The sequence below is a fragment of the Hippopotamus amphibius genome, chromosome 1, assembly GCF_030028045.1.
Source record: "Hippopotamus amphibius kiboko isolate mHipAmp2 chromosome 1, mHipAmp2.hap2, whole genome shotgun sequence".
Classification (NCBI taxonomy): Eukaryota; Metazoa; Chordata; class Mammalia; order Artiodactyla; family Hippopotamidae; genus Hippopotamus; species Hippopotamus amphibius.
In genome coordinates this window covers 164,892,360-164,910,872 of record NC_080186.1, presented here as the reverse complement: position 1 = coordinate 164,910,872, position 18,513 = coordinate 164,892,360, and the positions used below count along the sequence as shown (strand labels likewise).

At 50.4% G+C, this 18,513-nt stretch overlaps 1 protein-coding gene across 1 annotated transcript in view; it reads left to right on the top strand.

The window, feature by feature from the left end:
- The first annotated feature begins 6,788 nt into the window (after positions 1-6,788).
- Positions 6,789-18,513, top strand: part of TGFBI (transforming growth factor beta induced) — a 32,782-nt gene continuing 21,057 nt past the window's right edge. The window contains exons 1-2 of the mRNA XM_057734358.1: positions 6,789-7,298; positions 12,228-12,326. Coding sequence (XP_057590341.1) covers positions 7,168-7,298; positions 12,228-12,326 — 230 coding nt within the window. The 5' untranslated portion in view covers positions 6,789-7,167. The remainder of the gene's footprint in view (positions 7,299-12,227; positions 12,327-18,513) is intronic.

Sequence of the window (18,513 nt, the reverse complement as noted above, 5' to 3'; positions counted from 1 at the left end):
GGGTTCCTTGCTGAGTTACCATGAGGTTATAAAAGAAGCACAGATGTAAATACATGGACCAACTGTGATGGCAGACCCAAGGGCTAAAGGCTAGAGGTGTTTGACGTGACAAAAGAGAGTCTCTGTGTAGTGGGAAGGTCATAGAAGGAGATCAGCTGAAAGAACAGTAGCCCAGAAAGGTTCAGGAATTTGCCTGAGGACATATAGCTTCTCAGTAACAAAGCTGGTCTTGAAGGGAGAGTATTATATGGGTAAGTGGAGGCAAAGAGGAGCCCATGGCTCTGCACTGAGGAAGCGGAAGTGGGGCTGTGTGAGTTGTGTGTGGGGACGGTGGAGGAAGCACACATGCTGCAGGAGCTGGAGCTGACCCTGGGACACATGGGAGAGCAGGCAAGATGGGTGACAGAGGAATTCTACAAGGACTTAGAAGCCAGGCGCCACAGAGGGAGGGCAACACTTTGGAAGTATTGTGTTGTAGGAACCAAATTTGGCGTAGGGTAGATAATTTTTATGCTCTAATGTAGCCTTTTCAGTGTGTTCCAAGCTTTGTTCAATGTGCATGTATTTCTTTTTAAAGGTGGGGGGGCAGATGTTCATTTGAAGAAAAAAAAAGAAAATAGGCAGAGAAGTCTGGATTTTCTCTCATAAACAATAGAAGCCATTAGGAGTGTCCTAGGAAAGCAGTGTTTTGGTGGAAGTGGTGTTTAGGGAAGATAAGATGGGGAATGTCGGGATAGATGGGTGGCTGGGGGTCTAAGGAGGGGTGGGGCTGATGTCACAGGGACTGGCTGCTGGTGGTGAGGGGTGAGGCCTTGGGGATCCAGGGTATTTAAGTGGTCGATGGGGGGAAAGAAACATCTAGGAGTGGTTTGGAAGGAACCCTTGTAGTGTCTTGGTGACTGATTGCTTGTGGGGGGCTAAGGGGCAGGGAGCGGGAGTGGCAAAACTGGAAGCAAGCTTTCCAACCTTGGGCAGTGCCACTGGCAAGAATAAAGAAATGGAGAGGAGCTGGACAGAGGACATATGAGGATGGTTGGACTTGGGAAGGTGTTGTTTCTCTGAGGCCTTTGCCCTCCATGCAGGAACATCTGAGGGGAGCAGAGGAAAGGCATGGGTAAGCTTTGCTTCTCAAGCCAACAGTCATCTGGTAAGTTCCCTACAGTGGGCATCATGCCATGAAAGTATGTGAGGTCAGGCGATTGAAGCAACCCCAAAAGTGCCTCTGGATTCTTCTCTCTTAAGATATTTTATCTGAGCCAAATCAATGCAAAAAATCAAATTTCCCTGGAAAATAAAGTTGGGTTCTAGCCAACAAGTAACATTTGGCAAGCCCTGATTAAGAAAGCCAGTGTTTAGAGAAGTTGTGAAAATAGCAAGTCATTTAGGAAAGTAAACACTGGGGACCTAATGCCATTTTAGGGCTGTGACAGCTGTTCTCTCTCCATCAATTGCAGAGCCTAAAACTTTAAGTTCTTGCTGTTACAAACCTATAGACCATGCCCGCCCCCTTTGCGGACTTTGAAAGGGGAGATGAATTGAAGGTGATCTGGACTGAACACAAATTCCTTCCCCAATTCAGTGTGTGGAAGCCACCAAATACCCAACAGCTGAACCTAGAGAAAAAGCCACTTGCCAGTCACCCAGGCATCTTGATTGTCATTCACAGAGTGAGCTGGACTTCCAAGAGAGCAAAGATTTCCAATGTGGTTATTGGCACACATTTTCAGGTGTGTGTATATATATGTTCTCAATGGCTGTATTTCTTGAAAGGTTTTACATAAATGGAATCCTATTTTAAACTAATCTGAGCTTTAGCTATTTAATAGAAACCTGTAAGTCTGTGCTTCTCAAACTTTGAGGTGCACACAGAGGACCTGGATATCTCATTTGAAATGCAGAGTCTGATTCAGTGGGGGGCACAGGGGGTAGCATCTAAGATTCTGCATTACTGATAAGTTCTAGGTTGCTTGCTGATGCTGCTGTTTGCAAATCACATTTTGAGTGGCAAGGCTATGGAAAATCCTTGAAAAACCAAATCTGAATCCCCTAAATGGCACTACAATCACCCCTTAATTTTAGTAAGCGGGCGTGTTTCTTGCATTTGTTTAGGTGGATGGAATAATTGCAGTGTGTAAATTACCATCCTAAGTGCTGTGTGTTGTACAAGGAATGGAAAATTTCCCCCAAATTTGATTCAAGCACTCTTAAAAATTGGGTGTCTCACGCCAAAACCCACCCTCCTTTCTCCCTGGCAAGTAGCAGGGAACTGAATTGTAAGAGCTCTCTAATTTGCTGTGCTGTGGCAGGTTGGAAAGGCTGAGTGCCCGCTGGAAATTATTTTGACCATGTCATCTATCTTCACTGATGCCCAGCATCACCCAGAACTTCAGGAAGGCTGGCAAAAGAGAGGCACAAAGTTGGTCAGGCTGCAAATGCCAGCTCTCCCACCCACAGACCCAGAACCAGTTTCTGCGTTTCCTTCGTGGAGAACTTGTTGAAACTACTCACTCATCTCGATGTGGAAGCCCTGTTGTCAAGCACAATAGGGTTATTTTCGAAAACTAATCTGTTTTTGGTGATCTGGTATGAGCCACAAAATGGAAAGTCATTTTTATAAAGTGTCTGAAAAGTCTAGTAATTATTGTTCCAAACAAGCCTCTCTTTCTCTTTAGTTGGTCCAGCATGGAAAGAAAAGGGAAATCTTTCCCAAGTGAAAATGAGCAGGGCTAGCCCTAGTTGGCAGCAGGACACCTGGGATGGAGGACCCCTGTTCCTTTCCCCAGCAGCATCTTTTCCTGTGGAAAAACACCCACCAAAGCAGCAGTGTTTTCTGCTGGAAAAACCTGTTTACATTCACAGGGCTTTGCATTTTCTGGTTTTGGAGGGGCCAGTGGTGGGACACAAGAGGTGGAATTTCTTTTACATCTAAACAGTAAATGAAGTATTACTGTAATCTCTTTCCTGAGCTCATGGAAAAACTCAAGTCATTGAATGTTAGTTTTACAGATGAGGGAAGTTTTACAACAGATTACCTGACTTACCGCAAAGCCTATAAATCTTGCTAGAGGGAGAGCTGGCCCTGGGAAGGCACAGCTTCCAGGCTCTTACACACAAGGGGCATCTTCCCTAAAACTGTGGTGCAGCCAGTGCTCCATCCCCAGGGGAGACATCAAGCCTGAGCTTGAATCTCCTTGAGCACTCACTTCCCAATGTCCTATGCCAAGCAGTCATGTTGAAACAGAGAAATGTTTTGCTTTCAATCAATTAAATGATTACTTTCAGATGATTACACTTCTATAGTTGCCAAACTATCATATCTTTTCAGGGATCTCTATTATATAGTGCAATTACTGGGAGATGTAAGTGACTCGTATCTGTTGGCCACTTTACTTGAATTATATCATGTAATCTACTCTAGAGTCCTGTGAGGTAGATTTTGTTATCAACTCTATGAGAAAAGTAGCAGTTGAGGCTCAGAGGGGTTGAACAGCTCGCCCAAGACCACACAGCTTGTAAGTAATAGGACTGGGATTTGAACCTAGGTCCCCTGCCTCCAGAGCGTGCATTCAGCAGCTGTTTTACCAATGCCATCACTCAGGCAAGGCTGGCAATCTACACAATGAATCCTGGCTGTGGGACCCAAGCTTTAAACCTAAACCATCAAGCAAAGTTGCCAAAGGCTGCTTCCTAACCTCTCAGCATGTATCCTTCCCAGAAACTTCTTTTCATTCCTTACCCTACTGTTCTGGTCAGGACCACCTCGACTGTATAAAGGAGTTGTTTTATAGCAGCTCAGACTAGACAATCCGTGGAGGCTGCTGTGTTCTTAGACCTCAGCCCGGGCTCCCAGTTTGTGATCTTAGCAGTCGTCCACCTTGACTCACTGAGTAGTCATTGCCAAACACACCTCTTTCTTTGCACGATCACTGTCTGAGAACAAAGTCATCAGATAGGATTTTTGATGTGGAAATCATCAAAACAGTTCTTCCTAGCCCCTGGCTTTGCTTCTTGAGGCTCCAGAGGAAAAAGGAAACCTCACAGTGAAGAAAAGGACTCACAGATAAAGTGGAGCTAAATCCTAGGCGCCTGAATGCTGAACTTGAAGCCACTGCAGAGGTGTCCTCCTCCCTCAGAAAGTTGTTTTCAGGAAAGTCCACTCGTTCCAGACTGAAGTATGTGTTTGACAGTCCTCACCAGTCAGCAGAATGAGCCCCATCTGAACAGAGACAGGCAAAGGGAACATCTTCCCCAAAGTGGCAGAAGTCCCAGCCTGGGGAGCAGCCCCCCACAGGTAGCCAGGGGAGGGACGGTCCAGCCCTCCCTCCAGGGGAGATAGGAGGGGAGGAAAGAGAAAGGGAATCAGGGAAGATCCTGGCTCTCCCCAAGGTCAAAACCACCCCAGAACATCCCCTAGTCTTCAATGAGGAAGATAGAAGCTAAGGTTAAAATGTTCCAGAACACATTCCATAGTCTTGTGCTTTTTGGTTTCCTGAGCACCAACCATAGTCTAGGAACCGCACCGTGGTAGGGTCCAGCTTGGACCCTCTGTGCCAGCTGGCAGTGAAGGTGGCTCTCTGAAATCCTCCCCTCCTGTGGCCTGCAGGTCTCCCTGGGCCTCCATTCTGTCAGGGTTCCTGCTCTATTTTCCCTCAGTCTCTCCAGATGGGTCTCCCCAGGCCTGCCATCTCCTCCTCCCCTTCCCCTGCTCTTCCTCCTCCTCTTCTCCAACGCACTCGCCTGAGGGAGCCTGCGCAAGTCCAGGGCTTTAACCACCACCTGCTAGTGTGGTGACTCCAGTCTGCATCCCCAGTGCTCACACCTCCTCTGAACGCCAGACCTTCAAAGGCAGCTCCCTCCTGCACATCTCCACCCGGAAATGTGGGTGTCTTGTCAGGAATGATATGAAAACACCTGGAGTCACGCCGCGCTCCCCACAGGCAACCCAATGTGCACCTTCACTGGCATGCCTGTCCTGGGTCTGATCATCCCAGCTTGAGACCTTAAGGTTGTCCCAGGTCTCCGCCCCCTGCCCCTCCATGCCCATGGGGGTTTCCCCGTCTAGTCCATGCTATCACTGAAATCTCCCTGAAACCTGACCTGTCCTCTCCTCTCCCCCCACCATCCCCCCAAGTCAGGCCTTCAATAGCTTTTCCTCTCTCTATCCTCTGCCCCTCCCTCCTCCAACCCCAAAGCTCTGCTCCAGCCTCTCCTTGCTTTCCCTCCCCTCACTCTGATTATCTGCCCCCCCTCGCCCTTAGCGTTGACGTCTTCCTCCCTCCCTCCTTTCCATCAACGTCCTAGTACGTCCAAGCTGCTGTAGACTGTGTCCCCTGGCGTCCACCCTGACTCTCCCTTTCCTTTCTCAGACAATCTTCTTGGAAGAGTCGTCCACACTCTCCACTGTGCCATCACTCCATCAGACCACTGGGGCTTTGGACCTCCTGCTCCCGTAGCCAAATCCCCAGAGCCTTTCTGTTTCCCACACAGTGGACACACTTCAGATCTGTGTGCAGTGGTACTCACTGCTCATAGCCCCCTCCTTCTTGGGCTCCCCAAATCCCCTGCTCTCTGTCAGCACGCCTTCACCTCCTTGCTGGCTGCTCTCAGCCACGCATCCTCTCCATGATCCGTCATCACCCATCTCTTGCTCCACACACCCACCCAGAGAATCTACCCACTCCCATGGCTTCAGCTGCCTACAGCTAAGGAGGACTCCTGTGTCTGAATCTCCATCTCAGAATCCTCAATGGAGCCCCAGATCTTTATATACAACTGCCTACAAGACACCTGGATGAATCACAAGCACTTAAACTCAGTGTGTCCAAAACCAATTTCCCTCTCCTGGCAAATCTGTGCCTCCCTTTTTATCCCTCATTCTAACAATGGTACCGCCATGCACCAAGATGCTCCTGCCAATAGCACCTTAGTTATCCCTGACTCCTCCGCCTCCCCCACTCTCTGGGTACAGCCTCCAAGTTCTGCAGAGTCTGTTACCTCCAAGACACCTCTCGGTGTGCCACCCTTCTTCACACCCACCTCCGCTACCATTGAGTAAGCTCTTGGTCCCCTCCCGGTCACCCAGCCTTCCTGGGTCCAGTCTTGCCTTATTTTATGTTATCCTCTCCTAACCTGCTCCTGACACTGGGCTGCTTCTCCATCACCTGCAGGACTCTTAGCATGGATCTGGGTCCTGTGACATGCTTTCTCTTCTATTTGCTTCAGCCAATTGGACACCTTGAGGGCCCAGAATGCCCTCATTTTGCCTGGCTAACTCCTTCTCACCCTTCCAAGCCTAGAGCAGGTGTCACCTCCTGTCAGGGCCCAGTGCCTCCTCCAGGCTCCCAAGGCCCCAGTTGGCCCTCTCCATAGCACTTTGTTGACTGGCCCACGGGTCTCGACTGAACTTTTTCAGAAAGAGCCTGGATCTCTTTCACTCACCCGTCTTTGTCTCCCTGGCCTAGCAGTGCAGGGTAATTGGTGGGTGATTAATAGCTGCTTTGGTGAACACTTACCTCCCTCCCAGGTGACTATTTGTTTACTTGCTCTGAGCTCCTCCAGGGCAAAAATCTAGTCTTTGTTATCTCTTTGCAGCATCTTCTCGCATAGAATGCTGAACAGATGTTTATTAAAAGAGACGTTGAGTGTGTACCAAGGTGACGGACCCCACCCTTCTCCACGGTTTCCCAGAGTAGCTTGGAGTCTAACAAAATCTGCACACGCACCCCCTTTTTTGGCTTCTGTCAATCATAAGATTTACTCCTTATGCATCTTAGAGTTAGCAAGCTAGCGGAGGAGAGGGGTGCGCTGGAAGGCAGAGGCAAGTGTGCTGGGGAGAATAGTGTGGGAATCAGCATGGCCTGAGACCGGTGAGGCATCTTTGGGCTCAGGACTCTGCAGACCTCGAGGAGGGACGGAAGTACTGAGGCCCTGTAGCCCACCGTTGGTGGACGCCGGAGCCCGAGGGAGAGGGGCCGGTGGTGAAGACGGTGGCGCCCCGGGGCAGTGGGCGGGGCAGGCCAGGAGGCGGGGGCGCCGGGAGCCCGCAGCCCGCCCTCCGCGCGCTCCCTGCCCCTCCCTTCGGGCGACTCCCTGCGCTCAGCCTTCTTAACCTGCCGGCGGCAGCGGCGCTCGCACTTCCCCAGCCCGGTCCGCGCGGCCTCTTGCTCCATGGCGCTCCTCGGGCGGCTGCTGCCCCTCGCCCTGGCGCTGGCCCTGCCCGCCGCCACGCCGGCGGGCCCTGCCAAGTCACCCTACCAGCTGGTGCTGCAGCACAGCCGCCTCCGGGGCCGGCAACACGGGTAAGAGGGTGCCCGGGGAGGACTGGGCGTCGGGGCCGTCGGAGAGGGCTGGGGGCGCCGGGGACAAAGCCCGGACCTAAAGCAGCCTGCGTGGGACGCTCGGAGGGACCAGCCCTGCAGGAGGTGGAGGGAGGGAGGGAGGGAAGTGGGGACGGCGGAGGAAGGTCAGCAGGAGGCACTGTGTAGGGGAAGTGGGTGAGAGAGCTGACCAGCGACCCCCACTCAGGCCAAGAGCATTAGAGGGATCCCGGCTTTGAGCTTCTCCCAGTTCTCCCAGAGGATAGGCGCTGGCAGCTCTCTGTGCGGAATCACGGTGGGACGATGGCCTGGGCAGCGAGGGAGCCCACCCTGCAGGGCATGTATTCCAGTCCAGCCAGGTCCTTGTCCAGCACCTTCAGACGTGACACTGGGGCCACACAAGCTGGCAGCATCCAAGGCCCCCAGGCTCCTGTTCACCTGGCCAGGCCCTACACACATCACCTGGCACCAGACAGTGCTCTCCAGGCACAGCTAGGGCAGTGTGGCATCTGCTCCCCTGCCAGATGAAGAGCAGGAGAGTGTGCTGGGCCTCACACACATTGTACAGATGGGGAAGCTGAGTCTGGTGAGGACACACCACTTCCCCACGGTCTTGCAGTGTGTACTGGAGCTGGGATTGGAATCTCTCTTAAAACACTGGCTGGGTTTGTAAATTTGGGACATTATCATTGCAGTATTCTCTTGAGACACTGAAGATGTGTTGGTTTTAGGGGGCAAACCCAGCAGAAGGTCTGACCTGGTAAAGACCCTGGCCCAGATCCAGGCAGAGATGGGCAGTGTTTCTACATCCTAAACTAGGCCATCCCACTTCACACAAAGCCAGGCTTTGCTGCAGCTTCCAGCCTACCTGGGTGCACTAACTCCTTTTCCACAGCTAGCTAGAACTATATGTGGATAGAGTCATGTCACAGCCCAAATGCCATTGGGTCTGGCATTTTGCTCCCAGGTGGTGCCCAGACCACCATGTGACTGGGCAGATCTGTGCTCAGATCAAAACTCACTGTTGGAAGCCATCAGAGTTGACTTCATAGGGTTTTACAAAGCCTTGGCTCCCCGCCCTTAGAAGTACCCCCTCCTTGGGAGTACTCATCCTTGTTCCCTCTGGCTGTGTGGCCTTGTGGTCTTACTTGGCCTTTCAGGTGCCCAGGGCTGTGGGGAGGTGATGGATGGGAGTGAGTCTGGTCCCTCTGCAGAGTGAAAGTCGTCCAGGCCATGCAGCAGCCTCAGCACCCGGCAGGAGAGAAGAGAGCACGGGGGATGTCCCAGGGTCTTTCGGGGAGTGGAAAATCTCACCTCTGATTTAGGCAGGGCAGAAAGAAGAGGGGTAAGTTTATTTGTACCCTTTTCTCAGATTCTACAAAACAGAAATAGACTGACGGATGTAGAAAACAAACTTACAGTTACCGGGGGGGGGAAGAGGGAGAGGGATAAACTGGGACATTGGGATTGACATATACACACTACTGTGTATAAAATAGCTGACTAGTAACGACCTACTGTAAGGCGCAGTTCCATATGAGAAAAGGACCTAAAGAAAAGGTGGACATGTGTATATTTATAACTGATTCACTTTGCTGTACACCTGAAACTAACACAACATTGTAAATCAATGATACTCCAATAAAATTAAAAAAAAAAAGAAAGAAAGAAAGAAAGATGAGGGGAGACGAGGCGTAGAGTCAGAATGTGAGCAACTGGCATTTTCATCGTCTGCCCAGCTCACCACTGTCCTGCTGCCTTTCTTACCAGTGGAGCATGTCCTGTTTGGGTGCTGCAGTCATCCTGGGAGCTTTCTGTTCCCTCTGTGTCTTCTTAGGCACTAAGTCAGGAGAAGGCCCCAATAGCATGCCTTGCAGCACTGCCACCCAGAGTGGTGGCTCTGTACACACCACAGCGAAGCTTCCCCAGTGGTTTTGACAGGTTTCCAGCAGGAACCACCTCTATGGCAAACTTCCTTGCTTTCAAAGCCCAGAAAAGCCACAGCCAAGCTGGAAAATAGTTGTTGGGTTTTTTTTTTTTTTTAATGCAAATGCTCTTTATTATAAATTTCAGATATTAGATCAACTTCCTCCCTTCCTGCCCTCCCCCCACCACTACAGGCAAATCCTCTTGATTGGCTTCTTACAGTGCATTTGGAAAGGCCTGTAGTGATCTGTGATGAGCAGGATGGTCTAAGCAGTCCCAGGTGTGCACCCTCCCCCAATAAAGTCTGGACACAGGCAGGTGAATTGTGACAAAATGGTTGCAGACACAGTTGCATTTACTCTGATCTAACTGTGCATGAAAACCTCACAGGACTGCCTGGCTTTGCCCTTGGGAGTGGCACCCTGTGCAGAAGGGCTAACCTTGTTCAAACTCCAGCCCTCTTTCAAAGTGAGAACTGGTAGGAAGGGAAAGGTAAGCTCTTTTTTTAAGTTAATGTAGTGTATGTGCTTCACAAGACGTGAAGGAAGAACTAATAAGTGGACCCTGCTCACACTTTATCACTGTCACCACTTTTGCTTTCATCTTCACCACAACACACTGAACTCTGTAGTGTATGTTCCCATTTTACAGATGGAGAAACTGTGGCTTAGTGCAGTAGAGTGACTTGGTCCAAACACAGAAGGCTGTTGGGAGAGTAGTGACTACGACGTGGTCTCTTGCCTGCTGGCTGTTATCTGTGTTGCTATAGGGAAGGAAAAAAACAGTACTGAAAGAGAAGTAAAAATGCAGTTACACTTCCAAATATCAACAACTAAAACTGGACTGAATTTTGTAAAGCACTTGATTTTCAAATCCAAGTTGAATCGCAGAGCTGTTGTGCTTGAGGCAGAAGGCCCAGAAATGGGGTGCTCATTTCAATTAAACTTCAGCATAAACTTCGTATGTACACAGCCCACCCCTCCCACCCTGATGTGTGAGGGACTGGGTCACAGAGACCCCCAGCCTCTGCTCCTGTCTCAAAGGGCAACAGCAGTGGAAACTCACTCTGCAGAGGAATGTTGGAGCCCCATCCACAAGAGACTGAAGATTTTGCCAAACGCCTACGGAAAGTTGCAGGGAATTCATCGACAGTAATTGTTTCCTGCTTGGTCAGATAGGAGAACTTCTGAAATTGTACAGCAATAAACAGCACCTACAGCTGGAGTGTAGCCAGCGGGGACTCTCTCAGGGTTATTTGGGGACTGCTGTAACCTGTGAATACCAGGCAGCAAACTGAGAAACAGGGTGGCTTCTGTAAAAATCCTCTGGAGGCTGTGGGCATTTGGTCCTACCCAGCCAGGAGTAAGGGGATAAGGGCTGTTCTCCCTGCTGGCCTGTGGTTTCCTCCCCAGCCTCAGCTTATCTCACCCTCAGGTTCTTACAGTAACTCACTAATATTTACTGTGCCTCCTTGGCCCTCTCTCCTTTACCTGCTGAACCACAAATTGGACAAGAGGTGACATCCAGGTGGTAGAAGAGACAGGGCAGAGAAGTAAAGGGTCAGTGTGCCCTCCCACCCAATAACGTGACTCTGAGTATCTGAGAATTGACCAAGTTCCTTTAGCCATGTGGTGGGAATGGCAGGTGCTGCCCTCACTGCAGTATCAGTGTCTTCTTGAAAAATACCATGCATCTCAAATGATGGCGATTGATTATATTTGTAAAGTGTCAGAGGGGTTGATATTTGGAATTGATACCTGAAGTTCTCTGGACGTAGAGGTTTTGTGAAAGCCCTCAGTCTCTTTGCTTTGTTCTCCTCTGGCTTGCAATTCAGCCCGATGAACTGCCTGCCTCTGGCTCAGGAAGACCCCCTCCCACTTGTTACACAGCCACAGCTGCCTCCTTCCCCAGGGGTGCCCAATGAAGGTCCTGCCACCACATGGCCTGAGCATGGTTTGGGTCAGAACGTGGTGCCCTGGGTAAAATACACAAAAACAAAACTCCATGGCTCTGGGAAAGCAGACTTCTCAGCAGCACCTGGGTGTTCGCACTAGGTTCCTGAGGATGCTTCTGAGCTGGGTAGTCCTGGGAGCGGGTCTTTCCAAGCTTCTCTGCACCCGCCCTGGTGCTCAGCCCCATCTAGAACATAAAAGAAAGAACAAGGCAGAACACCTGCCCTCAGGGTAGGTGAAGAGAGCACAAACATGCCCTGATCAGTTTTGGGTTCCATTTGGTACCCAGCATCAAACGAGGGCTGTATCACTGGCCAGGTGAAGAGTGTCACCTGGGGCACTGGAAGCGGGCTTACTGGGAGGAGTGCGATGCACGCTAAGTAATAAACGATTGAGTTCAGTGAGTGAGTATCTCCTTCCAATGTCCTGACAGCAGCTGGCCATGCCCATTGGTTTGCAGGGTAGACACTCCAGACAGGCCATGTTTGGGAACCAGGCAGCTGCCTAGGGACACAGATGATGTCGGTGTGTGGAGCTCCCTGAGAGGTGCTGGGGCCCAGACCTCATGACCACAGGACCAGCGATGCCCACTGGGGGGCCATGTTAAAGCCCGTGGACGTTTGGGCTCAGTGTGGAGTAGGGCTGCAGAGAAAGGCCGAGGGGCCTCTCTCAAAGCTGCTGCTCTCAGCAAGCACACCACTTTTAGTTAGCTGGTGTTCTCCATCTATAACAAGTAGTCTAAAATTTTTAAGATGTTTTTATCTACACTTCCCAAATGTCTGTGTCAAAGAAGAATGCTTAAATGAAATTATGTCACTGTATGAGATATACTTTGACAACTTTTAAATTGGGGGGATGATGGAAATATAGGTCACAAAGATCAAAATGTACCCCCAAGCCAGCCCGTGGTACCAAGACTGAAATGACTGTATCTTCTCCATATCTGGAACATTCTGGTGGCCCAGGAGGGCCCACGTGGCGGGAAGGATGTGGAGGTGGGTGGACACACTGACCATCTTGCTTTTGTTTTCAGCCCCAACGTGTGCGCCGTGCAGAAGCTCATTGGCACCAACAAGAAGTACTTCACCAACTGCAAGCAGTGGTACCAGAGGAAGATTTGTGGGAAATCAACGTAAGTATCTGTAACCACCCAAGACCACCAGCCACCGAGGAAGCTGCCCTCAGTGTGCGTGGGCCAGCCTTCTGGAAGGTCGGGCTGCCTATGGAGCCGTGAAGATGCGTGTGCAAACATGTCAGGGAACTGTGTGCTTGGGAGTGGCATTTTTAGTAAGCTGGCCAATTTTGTTCTGCATTTTTAAGGCTCCTGACAAGACTTGGATACATTTTTCAGGGCTGACTTGGGATTGCAAGAAACATGAATCATGGTGTGGGTGCATGCGTACGTGCGTGCGTGCGTGTGTGTGTGTGTGTGCGCGTGTGTGTGTGTGTGTGAGAGAGTGCGTGTGCGTGCTTCTTAATCCTCACTAAATGATAGAAACACAAATTCAGTGGAGAAGCCACCAGCCTCTGACTCTGGGAAAGAAAGCCCACTAGTGAACTTATACATGGTTCCTGCTCTGTAATCCAAGGTAAGTACCCCCCAAAGACTTAGAATGCCTAGAAATATGCACAAAATGAGACAGCATAACCTATTAAGAACACAGACCCAGACTCCCTGATTCAAAGGCTGGCTTTGCCACTTACCTGGGCAGCTGGCTTCACCTTTGGAACCCTCAATTGCGTCACCCATAAAGTAGGAATAACAATAGGACTACCTTTGGGATTGGTAGGAGGATTGAATGAAATGATGCACAGAAGAGGCTACATTAGGTGCCTGACGCATAGTAAATGCTCAGTAAATGCTACCTGCTGTTATATGCAAATCTCGGGCACACAGACAGAAGTGGGACACCGGGGGTGTGGTGTCCTGTGCTTACAGTAGGGCTTGCGGGTGCCTCTGGAGGGAGGCGGCATTCATCCCGACTGCCCTGTGGCCTGCGTGTTCTCACGGAATTCCAGCGAAACCTCACCTATTTTGGCACCAACCATCAAAAGACCTGAAAGCTGGCTCTCTTCTACAGACAGGAAGATGTGCTGTGCAGAACTCCCTGAGCCACTTGTGAGGTCCTGACCTTCCTCTTGTTTGTATATTAAGAGGATTAAGAGATGCTAAGCCGCCCTCTTCAACCCTTTCCCATGTTTGGGATTTTTAAATGTATTGCTTGTGACTTGCGTTTGAGTGGACATCTCCTCTAACTGAAGGAAGGGAAAATGCTCTTTCCTTAAGATGTACCTGGAAATAAATACCCCAGCTTGTGACCCTGACTGTGTCCCAACACAATTATCAACCCTAGCGTGGATCAGGGCAATTGTAGATCAGGGCAGAGGTGGGGAGACGCCAGCCGCTCCATGGGAGCCTGGGAGGGGTAGGACCCTGCTGGTTGATTCTGCACGTGACCAGGCCCAGCCCCAAAGCCAAGGGTTGAGTGAGCTAAAAGGACCCACCTCCCAGGTTTAGGGAGCAAACAAACCCCTAGCCAGAATTCTTGCTGCTGTGGACAAAAAGAGATTATGCAAATAATATACCACGTGTCCTTCCCTGGTACCTAAGTTAAAAAAAAAAGAATACCTTCAATACTCTTTGACTTTTCCCATGTGTGTATATTATTTACGAAAATCAACAATTAATTAAACACAAAGCCAGGCCCCACACAATTGCTTCTTGGAAGATGGCCAAAGCCCTGGTATCAAGCATCTCAGAGCCCAGGCTTTCAAGATGCCACATTTTTGTTCATTCTGGTTTCCCTGAAATGGGACCCACTTATGATGTCCAGCTGGCAGCGGGGTAGCATTGGCCATGGTATTTCCGGGTGGCCCTGTGTTGACGCATTTGCCTGACTAGTTAACAGTAGCTTGGGGATATTCCCCAGCAGTTCGCAGGCCGACGCTGCTGTGGGTGATGAGTTGCTTGGCCTGTTGGTTCCTGGAACGTGCACCCTTCTCCACTGATGTGCCAGGATGGGTGCAGGCAGCACAGCTGTATGTTGGCCAGATGCTCTTGATGATGGGTCACCAAGATGTGATGGTGCAGCACCAGTGAGCACGGGGCAGCCCAGGCACTGGGGGAAGGAATAGACGAGTAGGTGTGGGTGGGGAAATCGAGGTGTAGAGTGGGGCACAGCAGAGACCAGGGCCCAGTCCCAGCCGTTGAGCTGGTCTTACAAAGCCAGAGTGGACGACCTGCACTTACAACTCTATAATGTGCTGTTGCTTTGGGCAGCTTCAAAAAGAGGAAATGGGGATAGAAAATCATGAGTTGATAAAAAACTTCATGATCCAGGGTAAGAAGGTCCCTTCCTGGAACATCGCGTGCAGCATCAGGAAGGTGAAGCTGACTGGGCAGAAGTCCAGAGAGCGCAGGGAGGGAAAGGGGAAGTGGTTGGACTCGTCTCCGTCGTCCCCGAGAGAGCTGAGAAGGAGCAGCCTTACAGTTCTCTTGTGCCCAGGATTAAAACCCATGAAGGGGCTGCCATCTGGGCACCAGGAATTCAGTGCCATAACTGCTCAGGCAGGGAGAGCAGAAGGATGTGCTGGCTGGAGCGGATGTCATCCTGGTGAAAATGGGTCCCTTGGTGCATTTATTTGGGTGAGGACCAGACTGGGAAATGGGGAGCATGGCAGTGGTTGGAGCAAAGAGGGCTGTCTCAGGGTGGGGTCAGCCTGGGCGGTGGGAATTGTCCCAGCGTGACTCCAGGGAGGAGGCTGGAGCAGAGGCGTGCGTTGGGATGAAAGGGAGTAAAGTGTCACAGGGAAGGGGATAGCACAGGTCACCGAGGGGCCCAAGACCCACAGGAGAATTTGAACTTGAAAGCAGATAAGAGGCATTAAGTACAGGACCAAGGGGTGAGACTCTGCTGTATGAGGTCCCACAGAGACCCAGGAGGCAGGAGCCAAGCGTCTGGTGCTGTGAGGCCCCGGCTGCACCTCCGCAGAGTGGGGGAGGGGAAGAGTCACATTCAGTGCTCAGCTCTCCCATCAGGCCACCATATCCATCGTCTTAAGGCGATAGCTTTTCTGCATTTCCAAAAAGAGTCATGGTGAAGCCTGACGCGTGGATTTTATTACAGGAAGTAGTTACCAGTGGGCCCCTGTTTAGTGACTTGAGTGAATTTTATTACTTAGAAATTAATTTTATTTCAGATCCTAAAGAGCACCAGTGTAATACAACAGCTAACCAAGCAAAGAGGGTGATTTCAGGCCTTGGTCTGATCGGTAACCGTAACATTTTTACGTACAGCAGCTGAAACAATGGTGCGGGACATTGCACTCAGGAAGCCTGGCTGCCTCTGACAGGCCTCCTTTGTAGGAGCCCCGGCAAGAGAGAGGCACATTTAACAGCCAAGTCAGAGCTGACATCATGGGGATGTAGTAACCACAGCAGGAGCTCGGGCATCCTCAACGTGGCACAGGGAGGGGCCAGCGCAGGAGCTAGCAGGTAGGGGTAGCAGCTGTCCTTTCCAAAAGGCTTGACGTTGGTTCACAAGCAACACAATTCACAAGGGCAATAGCCATTGTCTGGAGCCAAGATGAGCTGGCAGGACGCTCCTCTTTCTCTCTCGGCAAGCACTGCTTTGCCCAAGGGCTGAAATATTAGTACTTCTCCAGCACTGCCTTCAAGCTTAGGCGTTTCACTTCTACAGAAGCCAGCTGGTGTAAGGTCAAGCTTTTCCATCAGTTGGCAGAACTATTTCCAGTAGATCTCATTTGGGCAGGGCACCCAGGGACGTCTACAGTGAAGCCGAGGAAGAGCTTTGCTTTACCTCCTTCTCCTGTATCCCACAAACTTGGTCCCAAGAGGAAAAAGAAGAGGATGGTAAGAAGCCATCTAGGGATGCCAAGCTGTCCCCAGACCCACGCCAGCACCTCCTTCCCTGTTTCATATTCCCTGTGCAGCCCTCTGAGACCCCATGGGTAACCTGCTCTGAAATAGCTGAGATTTGACATACACAAAACACCAGGGGTTCACCAAACACCACTGTTGTGCAGGGCTTTCTGAAGGTTCTGTCACATTCTATAAACTCCTAGGAGGCAGCTTAGCTAACAGGGAATCTTGTTCTGTTGAGTAGTTACATGAACCCATGTACTATTTGGGTTAAGACCCTATGGTAGGCAGAATAATGACCCCCTGAAGCTGTCTACATCCTCACCCTTGAATCTGTGACTATGTTACCTTACTAAGGAAAAGAAACTTTGTGGATATGATTAAGTTAAGGCTCTTGGGTGGGGTTGGGGGTGGCAGATTATCCTGAATTATCTGATACGTCTAATAGAATCATAAGGGTGCTTATAAGAGGAAAGCAGGAGGCTCAGAGTCAGAAATGGAGATATGACAGTGAAAACTGAAGTCAGAGTGATGTGACCACAGGCCAAGAAATGCAGGCAGCCTCTAGAATCTGGAGAAGACAAGGAATGGATTCTCCCCTAGAGCCTCTGGAAGGAATATAGCCTTTAATTTTAGCCTCGTGAGGCCAGCTTCTGACTCTGATATCCAGGATTGTAAGATAATCAGTTTGTGTGGTTTTAAGTCACTAAACTTGTGATAATTCGTTCCAACCACAGTGGGCCCTGTCTATTAACGTATAGAGCTGTGTTATGGGGAATTTATTTATTGCATGTGATTTGATCAATGGTCTCACGCAGGGCATGGCTTTCAATGAAGTTATTAACCTAACTTCAATTGAAAGTTTGTGCCTGGAGCTTTTCAAGAAGAAGCTCAATAACTGAGCGCTTAGTAAATATCAAGTATCTGGTAAGTGTTTTTCATAGGTTAGCTTGTTCAGTTCTCACAATCACCCTTTAAGATCAGTGTGATCATTAGCCCATTGACCGATGGGAAGACTGAGGCTCAGAAAGCCTAAGCAACCTGCTCAAAGTCATCCGCTGGTGAGTGGGGGAGGTCCAGCTGCTCTACATGCTGCCCCCAGGGAGAACCAAGCCCAGCAGCTGGTGTTGGTGACACGGGGAGAGCCCAAGTGAGTAGCCCTAGAGCGCCTGGGTCAGCTGCCCCAGATCTCTGTCTTCAGCCCTAAAACCTGTGACCTTGGGTTCCAGGGAGAAGGCCTCCTCGGGGTCAGCAGAGGCCCTTTGGCCCAGAGCCACCAACCTTTTTCCTGGTTGCTTACCCCCAGCCTGGTGGTCATTCTGAACCCCTGTTGCAAGGGGGCTCCCTCCCTCGTCAGATGGGGAGCACGGGCACTGAGGAGACACAGCCAGTATCCAGGAGTCCCCCACATACCCTCACAAACCATGTACAAACAGACCGTCACCAAAAAAATGTAAGTGTATTTTCCAGAGGCGCTGTCTCATCACTCACCAAGCTGGACTCTGGTGAAGAGGGTAGTGGTGGAGTCTTTGGTGGTAGACAGCAGGTTAAAACAAGCCCTTTTTTACCAGGGGGCTCAAGATTTTGATTTTCTCCTGGGAGGCTTAAGAGAGCTCGGCTGAGTGCAGAGCATCCAGGCAGGCGTATGTCTAGAGTCGGTCTGTGTTTGCTGGGCGATTCCCTTGGAAATCATGACACTCTGGATGGTTTACTTTCGGTCACAGGAAACTGGCTCTGAGGCTCCATTCCTTACTGCACTACTTCAGAATCTAGTTAATCCCAAGGTGTTTACAGCTGCCACAGCCGCCAGCATCATGACGCGTGCTTGGGAGAGAGTGATAGTTTTAACTTACATTAACTCCTTGAAAAATTATTTTGGGGAGAGAGAAACCAATGCTTCTCTCTTTAGCCAGTGGGGAGTAAAATTTTGGAGGGGAATGGAGGAGAGCTTTCAAACTCTATTTCAATTCTTAGGCCTTGGATTGACAGTACGTTTTGCCCCCCACTCCTGCCTCTTTCAAATGGCCTTCTAAATCAGGCACCTTCTCTGACTTTCTTCCTCAAATTGCTCTTCTGATCTGGGAAGCTGGAACAAGAAAATTAGTGTCTCCTTACCCTAGATGATATGCTTTTTCTGAGGTTTTTTGCTTGTTTGGACTGTGTCAGGCCAAGGAGAAGCCAGGAGCCTTTAATCAGAGCAGCTCTTGCTGATTAGATTCGATTCAGAGACCAGCAGATTGGTCTTCTCTGTGCAGGGGAGCCAGGGAACCAGAGAGACACGGATGGGGGCTCCCTGTGGTCTCCATGCTTTCCTGCATTCATCCGGGAGAGATGAACCTCTCCATCAGAACCATGACTCTGTGACTGCCCCAGCCCCATCTCCCCACAGCACGCGTGTTCTTCCCAGGGCCAAGAAAAGGGCGTGCGAGTCCTGAGT